Genomic DNA, 14,810 nt, shown 5'->3' with positions numbered 1-14,810 from the left:
ATTATAATTATTATTTGAAAGAAGAATTTTATGTAAAATAAATTATTTTCTTTTCAAATAATTTACACAAATCGCTAGTCTAAAAGGCACATACTTTTACTTAAATTATATTATGTCATTTTTCTTTCAAAAAAAGTCATGTTACCTTTTTTATTATTTTATGTAAACTATGATACTAAATCAAATGTCTAAATTTCAATTTCAAGTTATGGCAATAAATATTGGGGCATGTAAATCTTTCCTATACCTATATAGTATATCAGTTTTGCCAATTAGGGCATTTATAAGATTTTATTATACATATTTAATTTGTTAATAATTTAATATAAATTAGACATTTTATCTTTGCATGTCTTATTTAATAACTAGATTAATGGACGCTGTAAGGCGGATTACTTTAACAATAATGAAATCATATTATTATAAGTAAAAATATTAATTTTAAAATAATATTAAAACATCATCATCATTTTTGGATGTAATCACTTTTGATAGTTGTTAATGATTTTTTTAAATTTAAAATAAAGATAAAAAAAGGTGTGAGAAAAATGAAATAAGAGACAGAAAATGAATGAGAATAAATATATGACATTAATAATAAAAAATAATTATTTAATTAATAAGATAATTAATTTCTATAGAAATAGAAGAAATCAGAAAAAAAAAATTATAATAAAGAGTTTGGAAATGAAAATGAATATAAAAGGTTGTACTTTCAAATGACACTAAATAGGATATTAAGTGTCAATTGATCCTCATAAAAATAGAAATGTTTTAAAAAAATATAACAAAAAATTTTAAAATGAGAAGGAATATAAAAAAATTGCGCCTTCAAATGGCACCAAATAGGCTATTAAGTTCAATTACTTTTATGAGTATAAAAATGATGATTAAAAAGAAAAAAAAATAATTTTTTAGTTAATAAGATAATTATTTTATTATGAAAATAAAAAAATTTAATCAAAAATTAAAATTATGAGAAGAATTTGAAAAAAGAATTATAAGATAATTATATTTTATAATTAAGTTATTTTATGTTGTAATACAATATTTAAAAAAATCATCTAATATGCAAATTATGAAAAAGAATTTAAAAAGGTAAAGAAATGTGAAATAATTAAATATCATAATTAAAATGTTAAAGTTATAATATAATATTTTATAAAATTGTAAGAAGATATTAAAATAGATTAATTATTTAAAAATTATGAAAAATAGTTTAGGAGTCATATAATATGCTATATAGGAAAGAAAAAACAATGTTTACAATATATATATATATATATATATATATGTATGTATAAATAAAAGTATAAGTTATACTCCGCTAACAATTAAGCATATGTACTATATGTAAAATAGTAGAAAGAAATTTTTATACATTTATCTAAAATTAGTTGGGCATTGACACGAACAATTACAAGTAATAGGTAAGCTAGAGTTTTTCATGATCATGTTTCAACAACTAATGAGGTCGTAGCCCTTCAAAGCTATTATCCACCCTGAGCTTATATTGGTGTAGTTCAATAAATCCGCCTTTATTATTTCTTTTAAAATATAATATGAAGTAAAAATAAATATATTCTTATAAAGTTCATGGAAAAAATGTCCCAATAAATGATATTTTCACAAAAAAATTTCACAATTCTTAGTATATTGGACTAAGAAGAAGAATGGAATGAAAAGAAAAAGAAAACTTAATAGTGTCAACAACTAAATCCATATCAACAAAGTATAAATAAAGCAATAAAGAAATAAAGAAAACTAAAAAATATAGTGAAAGAGTCAAGATTTGATAAGAAAAAGACAGAGAGTAATGTTAGTGATTTATGGAGAAGGAAAATCAACGATTATTATCAAATTCTTGAATCAACAATTTAGTGGTATAGAAAGTGAAACTCAAACAATTTAGAGAATATTGTCAAAAATCATATAACATGTCAAATAAGAAAGAGAAAACATAAGTTAAGAAATTATTTTTATATATAGATGGATGTATTCTTTCACTTGTTAAGAAATATGATTTGAGATGCATATACAAAGTTAATAAACAAATAAAATCCAAAAATAGAGAGAAAAAAAAGAACAAAAGAATGTATGTATTAGAACTCTGAAAGAAAATGAGAAAGAAAGTGAAACATCCAATACAAAGCCGTCTTCACGAAGCTTCTCTTTGAATTATCAAACATAGCATTAAAGAATAAAGAAAATAGAAACATAAAGAGAACAAAAGGAAAGGGACAACGAATGAGCTCAGGCGCTGAAGAAAATCCTCTCTGCAAGTTTCATCAAAGATGCTTCAACTCTTATGATTATCCATTTGATATTAATTTTTCTTTTTTTTTTTAAATAATTGTATGGTGATGAATCTAAGCCTAATTTCTGATTTTAAAAAAAGGAACTGAAATGACTATTTTAAGATAGTTGTTTTACTTTGCATTAAAAGCTAATGCATGTATTGATTTTAGCCTAATATCTTATTTTAGAAAAAAAAAAAAAAGAACTGAGCCAAAGTTTTAACACAAGAAAGTCAAAGTATATATTTTATTTGATACAAATTTGGTTTTTTTAAGAATCCGCTATAATAATGAGAAAAATTTATGTATATATGCAAAAATCGGTCGATAATATCAGAATCCGCGATGAGCGGTTTTGCTAGAATAGGCAATAATGAGATTACTATTTTAGTATTAATATTATTATTATATTTATAATATTATATAAATTTAAAATTTAAAATTTAAAAATTAAATATTATATTATTCAAATATTATAGTATATTATAGTATTAATTTAATAATTTAATTGAATAATATAATATTTAATTTTTAATATTATTATCCACATATGTACTAATCCACATACATATCTAATCCACATAAATATTATAATTTATAATATAAATATATATATATATATATATATTACATAATTACATATAAATATATATAAATATAAATTAATATAAATTTTATTATTTTTTATTTCTATTTTATTTCTAATAGATTCATTTATAATTATAATAATTTTTTTATCCCATTAGACTAAAGACTAAATTTTACATTTAATTACATTTACAAATTACCAAAAAAAGTTTGATTTGACCCTCCCTTTAATTTTTTATTTTCTTTATTTGTATTTTGCATTTTCGAAACTTAGGCTTATATTGAATTTTAATGTGTTTCGCAACCCAAAAGGATTCAAGAGGGAGGGGGGAATCGTTTTCATTTCATTTTTGTATCTAAAACAACTAAGTTCAAAAGATAAGAGAATTAAGGATACCTACCAGAAAAACTAATCCAATCCATAATGAGGTACTGGAAAATACAATATTTTTATTACTCAACCAACCATCAGGAGAAGAAAAAGAACGGGTACACTAATCAATAAGATTGATGAAGTAACAATTAATGCAAAAATAACCAATTGGAAAGCAATAGTCATGTTTCCAATCCTCCAAGCTACCAACAAAAGAACTATACCATTTGATCCTTTATCAGTAAAAAAAAAATTATAAAAAAATGCATCATATGGGGGGATTGTGCCATAAATCCATTGATTCTATATGACTTATAACCACCATTTCCCATTTTATGAGGTCAAGAGTCATTTTTTACTTCACAAGTGGTCATATGCTAGATCCTACATTTATCTCTGTATTACAGATAGATAAATAGACTTATCGACTCACACCAAATATCTTTCTCCAAGTATCTTTCTGTAGTACAGTGATGGTATCAACTCCGATGGCCGTGTTCTATTCTATTTGGCAGAATAAAAATAAAATAACAAAATAGAAATTATCTTTCAGAGAGATGGCTGAGTGGTTGATAGCTTCGGTCTTGAAAACCGGTATAGTTCGCAAAGAATTATCGAGGGTTCGAATCCCTCTTTCTCCTTTTCTCGATGAATAGATTTATGTCTTTATTGGTTTTGACCAGCCCAGTATCATAAATGTAAATGGCTCGGCTAGATGAGATAACCAAGCCAGAAAAAAATAGATTAGATCTAAATGAATTGAAAAGAAAGGAAAAAGGAACACTTTTTAAGATCGATTTAACTATTGGATCTCTTGTCTTAGTTAGTTAAGAGGAGTTATGGAAAGAACGAGTTCAAAATCACGATCAATTCCTTTTTCCAATCCTGCTGCAGCTGCACGAGCCCTTCCCGCGTGCCATAAATGACCTACGAATAGGAAAGCTAACCAACTTCTAGGAGAGACATAATTGACTGCATTGATTCGGTAGCTACGCCACCTATAGAATTTAATGAACCTAAAGGCGTATGGGTCATATATTCTGGGGAACAGCATTCTTGCAAAGGTTGTATGTCTTTTTTCAATCTACTCAAGTCCAAACCATTTGGACCTCTTAGAGGTTCTAACCAAGGAGCACGCATATGCTAAAAACGCATAGTTTCTCCTCCAACAATAACTTCTCCAGTAGGCGAACGCATTAAATATTTACCTAACCGGTAGGTCCTTGAGCAGATCCCACGTTAGCCCCAAGACGTTGATCTCAAACTAGAAAAGTAAAAACTTGAGCTTGAAAAGCTTCTGGTCTAGTAGGCCCGTAAAACTCACTAGGGTAAGCGGTATTATTGAACCAGACAAAGTAACAAGCAATAAAAGCCAAAATGGATAAAGCACCCTAACTATAAGACAAGTAAGCCTCTCCAGACCATACAAGTGCACAGCGAGCCCATGCAAAGGATTTGGTTAAGATATGCCAAATTCCACCCAGTATACAAACGGGAAAAAATATCTAATTTTCGGTATGAAACAAAATTTTTGACAATTAAAGACTCGACTTTTATTACAAATGAATTTGGAATTTAGAAAAATTATTTTCTATTTCTATAAACCGCTCTATGTCTTGATGTTAAAATAGAATATATGGTATAGAAATAGAGAATCTATTTTTTTTTCTAAACCAAAAAAAGATCTTAGAGATTTTATAATGCTTACTCTCAAACTCTTTGTTTACATAGTAGTGATATTCTTTGTTTCTTTATTCATCTTTGGATTTTTATCTAATGATCCAGGACGTAATCCCGGACGTGAAGAATAAAAAAATAAAATATAAGGATTTTTCTTGATTTTTCAATGTTCTTAATATTTTACTATTCTACATTTTTAAATATTAAATAAAATAAAAAAGTTTGCTAAATTTAAAAGAAAAGAAAAAAATTCCAAGTCATCATTGGAAACGGAAAGAGAGGGATTCGAACCCTCGGTACGGATAACTCGTACGACGAATTAGCAATCCGACGCTTTAATCCACTCAGCCATTTCTCCCGATTGAAAAAGGATACTTACTATGTTATATTACACAACAGGTAAGGCTTAAAATAAAAGCCTTTTTCCCTCTTTTCTTTATTTTATTACTTTTATTACTTTTAAAATTATTTTTTATATTTTTTTTATTCTTTTATTTTTATATGAAATTATTTTATTTCATTTAATATTAAAATTGAATATACTATAATATATGTCCCTATCAAATTCATATAATAATATATTTTAATATAATAATTATTTTTAATACAATAATATTAATATTTGATTTTATATTTTAATATATAATATTAAAAACAGTTAAAGTATGTGGATTAATACATATGTGGATAGTAATATTAAAAATTGAATATTATATTATTCAATTAAATTATTATATTAATACTATAATATTTAAATAATATAATATTCAATACTATAATAATATAATATTCAATTAATACTATAATATACCATTATACCCACAATGATCGGCCATACTATTGCTACCATAATGGAAAGTAGCATTTACCTATTTATATAACATATCGTATGGTGGGCCATAAATTGGGAGAATTTGCACATACTCTAAATTTTTAGGGACATGCAAAAAATGATAATATATCTCGTCGTTAATTCGTTAATCTTAATTCCTAAATAATTAATAATTAATATTTAAAATTAATAAAATAAATATTTCATTTTAAATTAAAATAAATATTTAAATATTAAATAAAAAATGAATATTAATATTATTAGATAAAAATATTAATATTATTAAATACAAAAGATTTAAATTAATATTAAATAAAATTAATAGTAAATATAAATAAAAAAATTTCAATTTAATTGAAGATTTTCTTTCATTTTAAAAGTTTCATTTAAATTTAAAAGGAAAATATAGATATTTGAATAGTGAATAATATCTTGTAATTTAGATCTAGAGTAATAGTAATTTAGAATTAAAGATATGTATATTTATTAGTTTCATTTTACATTTTAAACTTTTTTCTGACTTTTCTCGTTCATTAAAATTATTACTTTATTTATGACATTAAAAAAAAGAGGTTAATAAATCTTATGATAAATAAAAAAAAAGAAAAAGAGAGATCCATATACGGAAGTATATACTTTAGGCCAACATATATATATGTCCACTCAAAAAGCACGAAGAATAATTGATCAGATTCGCGGACGTTCTTATGAAGAAACACTTATGATACTCGAGCTCATACCTTATCGAGTATGTTATCCCATTTTAAAATTAATTTATTCTACAGCAGCAAACGCTCGCCACAATATGGGTTTCAACGAAGCCAATTCAATCATTAGTAAAGTTGAAGTCAACGAAGGTGCTACTATGAAAAAATTAAAACCTCAGGCTCAGGGGCGAGGTTATCCGATAAAAAGATCGACTTATCATATAACTATTGTATTAAAAAATATATCTTTATATGAAGAATATAACATATGCTTAGAAAACTGGGGATGGATAAAAAGAAAAGTAATTCTACAGATGCGACATTTCAAGATATGTATAGTAAGTAGTGGGAGATTATGGGACAAAAAATAAATCTATTTGGTTTCCGACTTGGTACAACCCAAAGTCATTATTCTCTTTGGTTTGCTCAACCAAAAAATTACTCTGAGGGTCTACAAGAAGATCAAAAAATAAGAAACTGTATCAAGAATTATATAAAAAAAAATACAAAAATGTCTTCTGGTGTTGAAGGAATTACATGTATAAAGATTCAAAAAAGAATTGATGATTCAAGTAATAATATATATGGGATTCACAAAATTATTAATAGAAAGTAAACCTAAACGAATCGAGGAATTACCGATAAATGTACAAAAGGAACTAAATTGTGTGAACCGAAAACTCAATATTGCTATTACAAGAATTTCAAAACCTTATGGGAACCTAAATATTTTTGCAGAATTTATAGCCGGACAAATAAAGAATAGAGTTTCATTTTGCAAAGCAATGAAAAAAACTATTGAATTAACTGAATAGGCGGATACAAAAGGAATTCAAGTACAAATTATGGGGCATCTTGACGGAAAAGAAATTGCACCCGTCAAGTGGATTAGAGAGGGTAGGGTTCCTCTACAAATCATTTGCACTAAAATTGATTATTGTTCATATATAGTTAGAACCACTTATAGGGTATTAGGCATAAAAATTTGGACATTTCTAGATAAAATAATAAATCCTTACTTGACTTATCTTTACATTCTATCTATTGATAAACAAAAATGACAAACTCTTTGATTCTTTTTTTTTAATATTCTAAAAAAATATTTCATTCTAAAATTAAATAATTCTAAAATGAATATAAAAAAATTAATCTATCATTTACATTTATATTTTTTACATTTCATTTTTAATCCAAAAAATAGATAATTTCTAAAATTATCTTTCATTCCAAAATCAAACTTTATTGTTCAGCATCTTGAACTAGCCATCCCTTAGAAGGTATTGTTAAAAGATCATCAATTCCTAATAAAATAGACGTAACAGTGGCTTGCTGGAAACCTAGAGTCTTTACTTGATCCAGGATGTGTGATGTATATGCCATTCCATTTATATAATATAAATTTATATAATATTGAATATAATTATATTCAATTAATTATAATTCTAAATTAGAAATTCTAATTGAATTCTAATTTAGAATAATAATATTCCATGTTTAGAATAATCTAATTTTTCTAATATCTAATAATAGTATTTTCTAATATTTAATAATAGTATTAAAAAATAATGTTATTATTTTATATTTTAGAAAAATTAATTTTAATATTAATTATTTATAATTAATAATTATTTATATTAAATTACATTATTTATTATACTATATATATTATATATTAATTTATTATACTATAATTTATTATATATTAATATATATTAATTTTTAAATTCGATAAATGTTGGTTGAAACATAAATCATGGATCAATTAAGCACTCTCGGGGACTTGCTTAAGAATAAGAAAGAGGTAAATGCCATGAAATAAGGTTTGATCATCCTATTTATGGGGATTCCGTAAATATTCCAATCTCTAAAAAGAAAAAAAGGGTAACCCCACCATTAACTATTTCATTTATTAACTATTTCATTTATGAATTTCATAGTAATAGAAACAAAATATATATATATATATATATCCTACCGAGACAGAATTTGTAACTTGCAACGATGCAATTATCAGGGGCGCGCTCTACCACTGAGCTAATAGCCCATTGTGCGGGCCTCCGGCTATGCCAAAAGCGAGAGAAACCCCATCCCTCTCTTTCCTTTTTCCGTACCCATTGATCAGAGATTTCTCTATGAAAAATACGAATCGGAGTTTGAAGAAGGAGACAATGAGAAAATGGGTCAGATTCTACAGGATCAAACCTATGGGACTTAAGGAATGATAGAAGGGAATAAAAAAAGAGATAAAAAAAGAAAAGAGAGGGAAAAATAATAATAATAAAATAAATAAATAAATAAAAATGAAGTAGAAGAGGATTGCAAAAAATTTCAAAGAATTCGTGTCATAAGAAAAGAAATGAGTTGGGTAAGAAGAAATTTTTTTTTATTGAATGTTTTTGTTCAGTTTGACTACTTTATACTTGATTATATTATCATCATATTTTATCATACTAATTTTTATTCTACCTTCCTGGAATTCATTCTTCAAAGATTCCATGTAAAATATTTCATAGATTCTTTCCAAGGGTAGTTGATACAATAAAAACCTCTGGAAAAATGCCCGCCCATAACCCAACAAGTAAAGTACATTACATAATCTATTTTAGGGATTGGCGACTTGCCCATTCAATGACTTTGGCACTAGATATTCCCAAAATAAAATAGGTACTCTCGGGTTGACTGAATTCAATAATAGACATATGTTGGCATTCCGACCTTCCTTCTCATTTCCGGGTCTATCCGAAAGAAAATCCAGTACTTCTTGGTCGTGAATATCTGAATAGGACGAACCGCCCCGTGGATATCTTTGCTTCAGAACATAACAATTAGAATTAGTCCTGGTCAACTGGAATGTGTATTATCTATATAGGGGATCCTCCAATTGAGAAGATCCATCGACTCGAGACGAAGAGAGTTATTCAGTTAAACCAATGATTCGTTATTGGAGCAGATAACAACAACCACTATTTCATCCGACATACGTATTTTTGATTTTTCAATGGATTTACATCTTTCATTAATGGAATTTTTTTGATGTAGTGAGTAATAGTTCTGGTTGCTCGCTGTTCAAGAATTCTTGTTTAGGCAGTTCATGCCATCCATACATAGTGTTTTGATCAAAGATTTCAATTCTTCCATATTTTAGCAGTAATATATTGTTCCATGTCCAAAATATGGAAGAAACAGGTATTTTCACGACTCTACCACCCAGTCAATTCTGTTCCACTTAATCCCTATTTCATGGATATATCTTTCAGGCTAAGGAATGGGAAACCTTTCTCCTATTACATGAATCCAATTTTCATTTCATCCAGGAAAAGCCATATTCTTTTCAACAATGCTTTTGTCATTTGATCTAATAGCGTTCCGTTAGATAAGAACAGATTTGATAAATACTGATAACTCTCGGATAGAGTATTCGAACGGAAAAATCTATTAGATAATAAATTATTAGTTCTAAGCCATCTTTGGCGATAAATCAACAATTCAAAGTGCTTTTCTTGCATATTCTTGATAAACCAACATTTATATATAGATGTAGGAGGATCCGTTTAAAAAGTAAGAAGCCCCTTTGACATCTCTTCATCTACAAAGAATCCTCGATGTGAAAACACAGAGACAAGGGGCTGATTTTTGAATAGGAGAAAGAGTGGATCTGTAGGATTCCAAAGTGTTTGTCCCTATTTTGATCCTTGTATTAGGAATCACGACAAGCATACTGGTAATTGTATCTTTAGAAAGAGAAATATCTGCAGGGATACAACAATGTATTGGACCTGAATATGCTGGTCCTTTAGGAATTCTTCAAGCTCTAGCGGATGACACTAAACTACTTTTTAAAGAGAATCGTTTTCCCTCTAGGGGGAATACTCGTTTATTCAGTATCGGACCATCCATAGCAGTCATATAAACTCTATTAAGCTATTCAGTTAAAAAATATAATCAAAATATACTCTATTACTATTACTCTATTTTATATTTTATGTAGTGAAAATTTATATACTAAAAATCATTATAATATTCATTTAATAGAGTTTTAATAGAGTATTAATATGGTATAACTTATTATAATGTATAATGTTAATTTTAAAAAACTTATAATTTCTATTTTAGAATTTATTTAAATTCTAGAGTTTCTTACTTTTTTTAGGACAAATATCAAAAATATTTCTATTCCCTCTTCAAATAGAAATATTATCAAATAGGAATATTATCGCAGGTTTTTTTTTTTTTATGTCCAGGACCTACGGGCCAAGGGACAGTCTCAAGTAGGCAGTATCTATGGGGCGTAGGCCTCTTAAAAGGTAACGGAGGCGTGCAAAGGTTTCCTCGGGCCGGACGTAGATTAACCCTTGAGTGCAAAAGCAGAAGGGAGCTTAACTGCAAGACCCACCCGTCAAGCAGGGATGAAAGTCGGCCTTAGTGATATCTTATAAGTATATTATACATACTAAGTATAGGAAGTAGATTCATAGTAGTTCATTTATAAGCGAAAGGTTTGATTTACTTAGTGAGTTTAGACTAAACTAGTAAATATAGGTAAAAAAAAGATTTATTGATATTGAATTTGATAAATATCAATGTAATGAATTTATCAAGGCCGAACCTCACTACCGAAATTCGCTTGATTGATACATGTATTTAGCAATTCAACATAGATCCAAGATATTTCATCGAATCGTTGATGAAAAGATTCTATTTGTCCCCTCAACCAAATTCTTAAAATCAAATTGGATAACTTGTTGATGCCTATCCCTCTTTCCAGATTTCTCATTTGTTAAATTACTGGTTTAGTATGAAAGAGAGATATGCCTATTTATTTTAACAATGAGTGAATTAATGAATGAAAGCGAAAGAAGTGAGGTTTAACCTTATTTTCTGGTTTTCTGGCAGACCCATTGAAAGAATCTTTCATATTATTTCTATTATTTATATTTTATTTTGTTATTAAATATTCAATTTGTACTAATTTGTACTAAATTAAAAAATATTTAATATTAATAATTAATATATAATGGTACTTTTTGCAAAAAAAGAAAAAAAAAAAAGAGAAGACACAAAGTTTCACCTTTCTTTCTATTGTTAGGATATTTTATCATTTTCGGGATGGGGATTATTATTTAAATTTTATTTTCCCCATCAACCCATTTGTCACAATCACAATACTAAACATTCATAAGTTTTGTCTTTATAAAATTATTGGTTCCCTTAACCAAGCCACTGCCTATGAGTCGCCGGCTCATTCTTCAATAGGCACGCGGTCAGAGCCTTGGGCTCCTCCCACTACTTGGGAGCTTATGGTTTCATGTTCTATTTCACTCTCCGATGGGGTTCTTTTTCACCTTTCCCTTATAGTACTACTTCGCTATCGATCACCCATGAGTAACTTTAGCCTTGCAAGGTGGTCCTTGCTGATTCACATAGGATTCCACGTGCCCCATGCTACTCAGGTTAGAGCGTAAGCTAGTGATGCTTTCGGCTACTGGACTCTTGCCATCTAGGGTGCAGCACTCCACTGCTTCGCCTAGCAGCATGATGCTTGTATTGCTCTCCCACAATCCCATTTTCACAGTTTAGGCTGCTCCTATTTCGCTCGCTGCTAAAACGAGAATCACTTTAGCTTTCTTTTCCTCTAGTTACTAAGATGTTTCAGTCCGCCAGGTTGTCTCTTGTCTGTCGGTGGTGGAGGAACTGGATCGGAAAAAAGAGGGATTCTAGTAAGTGGAATGCATTAGCTGTTTTTTAATAATATTATTATATTAATTTAAAAAATAGGTAATCTAGACATACAGGGACATATGTGGATTAGTACATATGTGGATTATATTAATTAAAATATATATTATATTAAAATATATTATTATATGAATATAAGGGAGGTTTGTGATGATTTTTAAATCTTTTATACTAGGTAATCTAGTATTCTTATGCATGAAAATAATCAATTTAGTCATTGTGGTCGGACTCTATTATGGATTTCTGACCACATTCTCTATGGGGCCCTCTTATCTCTTCCTACTCCGAGCTCGGGTTATAGAAGAAGGAGAAGAAGGAACAATTCTTATTGAACAGGGTTATTAAAAATAAAATTATTATATTAAAATATATTAAAATATTAAAATAGATTTATAGATTTACTTTATTTATTTACTTAATTTATTTACTTATTTTTGAATAGAGCGCCCGACTTTGCATAGATTAGGCATATAAGCATTCCAACCCATTTTAGTGGAAGGCCGCGCTATTTGTTTACATCCATTAGTTTGTAAGGGTTGAATCTGTTATTATATGTTTGCTCTAGTTTTTGTTATTTTTGATGTTGAAACGGTTTTTCTTTATCCATGGGCAATGAGTTTCGATGTATTGGGATTATCCGTATTTATAAAAGCTTTCATTTTCGTGCTTATCCTAATAGTTGGTTCAGTTTATGCATGGAGAAAATGAGCATTAGAGTGGTCTTATCTCTTGAATATTTTGCAAAAATAATGACAATAAAAAATCGAAAGCTCCAAGAGCGCCATATTTTAGGAGTCCAAACTATGTGATTGAATAAATCCTCCTCTATCTGTTACGGGTCCAGGACTTCTTCTCCTTCCCCTTCTTCAAACTCCGATTCGTATTTTTCATAGAGAAATCTCTGATTAAGGATAGAACAAGATCCATTTTGCATCATATCTAAGGGACTTCTTGGTTTGGGCCGAAGAAGCAATATCACTCGATTATTATCAAACTGACTGCAATCTTTTTCTGTCCGTGAGGATCCCACCAGAGCGCTTTCTACTTCTAATAGGCCATGAACTAGATCAGAATCATTCTCAACAAGTCCATAATAAGTGATCCCATTTTTTTCATCGGGTTCGGGTGGAGACCAAAAGTCTTGAGCAACTGATCTAGCAGAACAACTCAAAAGATAAAGAAGTATCATTAATTTCTTCATGCTCGTTCTAAGTTCGAAGTACCATTTGTACAAATAAGAATCCCATTCATTACAAGATTTCTTCTTCATATAGATAGATATAGAATCTATGGGGCAATTACTTAGAAATACATTTTGTGCAACAGCCCATCCTATTTGATAAAAAAGGATCCCATGATCTTGAACCGATCTTACCTGGGATCGCAAATCCCAAGTTTGTCTATGAAGAGCAGATCTAATTATATTAGTGTCTATAATTGATTTCTTCTGTGTAATACTAATTGATAAGGCCTCATTAGTAAATGCTACAAGAGCTCGTACATTAGAACCCATGGTTATGGACCCGAATCCATTAGTAGGGAACATTTTCTTTTTCAAGTGAAATCCCCAAGTATATGAAAGAGTAAAAATGCCCCCGGGACTCACTAGTAAAAGGCTTAGGGCTGTGAGCGATCTTAGAAATCAATCACGTTTTGGTAAAAAATCTCAATATCATATTCGTTTAGAAGAAAAACAAAAATTACGTTTTCATTATGGTCTTACAGAACGACAATTACTTAAATACATTTGTATCGCTGCAAAAGCCAAAGGGTCAATAGGTCAGGTTTTACTACAATTACTTGAAATACGTTTGGATAACATCCTTTTTCAATTAGGTATGGCATTAACTATTCCCCGAGCTCGCCAATTAGTTAATAATAGACATATTTTAGTTAATGGTCGTATAGTAGATATACCAAGTTATCGCTGCAAACCCCAAGATATTATTACAGCGAGGGATGAACAAAAACCTAGAGCTATGATTCAAAATGATCTTAAGTCATCCCCCTAGGAGGAATTGCCAAAACATTTTACTCTTGACCCATTTCAATATAAAGGATTGGTGAATCAAATAATAGATAATAAATGGATCGACTTGAAAATAAACGAATTGCTAGTGGTAGAATATTATTCTCGTTAGACTTAACTCTAACTAAAATAACAAGGGTTTAGATAATTTTACTCCCTATCGTCTAAGTAAAGAAATAAAAAGAAAGTAAGGGTTTGATTTGATTGGGGGGTTTTCTCCCATTCATATATCATAGATATATTAGGATATTTTTATTTCTTTCCAATTTTTCCAGTATTTTTTGTAACACAGAAATTAGGAATAGAGAATCTATATCAAGGAAAGGTCTAACTGTTGGAATAAAGGTATCCATTGTTATGGGATTTGATACATTGCGGTCAGTAACATTGATAAATTAGGTAAAGGTACAGAAAGAGAGGGATTCGAACCCTCGGTAAACAAAAGCCTACATAGCAGTTCCAATGCTACACCTTGAACCACTCGACCATCTCTCCTACATAATGATTATGACCCCGAACCCGAATGAATCACGAGTCATTCATATTAGATTGTTTAATAGGTATGGTA

The 14,810-nt window shown here is 28.6% G+C and overlaps 1 protein-coding gene and 1 non-coding gene across 2 annotated transcripts; one reads left to right on the top strand and one right to left on the bottom strand.

The window, feature by feature from the left end:
* Positions 1–3,809: 3,809 nt before the first annotated feature.
* On the top strand, positions 3,810–3,899 carry TRNAS-UGA. The gene has a single exon. It is a non-coding gene; the product is annotated as a tRNA-Ser (tRNA).
* Positions 3,900–13,045: 9,146 nt separating this feature from the next.
* LOC125371213 (protein Ycf2-like) lies at positions 13,046–13,726 on the bottom strand. The gene has a single exon (XM_048379746.1). The coding sequence runs from the start codon at positions 13,724–13,726 to the stop codon at positions 13,046–13,048; it is 681 nt and encodes a 226-aa protein (XP_048235703.1).
* Positions 13,727–14,810: the final 1,084 nt, after the last annotated feature.

The sequence above is a fragment of the Ricinus communis genome, chromosome 9, assembly GCF_019578655.1.
Source record: "Ricinus communis isolate WT05 ecotype wild-type chromosome 9, ASM1957865v1, whole genome shotgun sequence".
In the NCBI taxonomy this organism is placed as follows: domain Eukaryota; kingdom Viridiplantae; phylum Streptophyta; class Magnoliopsida; order Malpighiales; family Euphorbiaceae; genus Ricinus; species Ricinus communis.
The sequence above is the reverse complement of the archived record's forward strand: the minus strand, read 5'-3'. Positions and strand labels throughout refer to the sequence as shown.

Excerpts from the sequence above, each read along its gene's own strand:
- LOC125371213 (XM_048379746.1), bottom strand. The coding sequence starts at position 13,726 with ATGGGTTCTAATGTACGAGCTCTTGTAGCATTTACTAATGAGGCCTTA.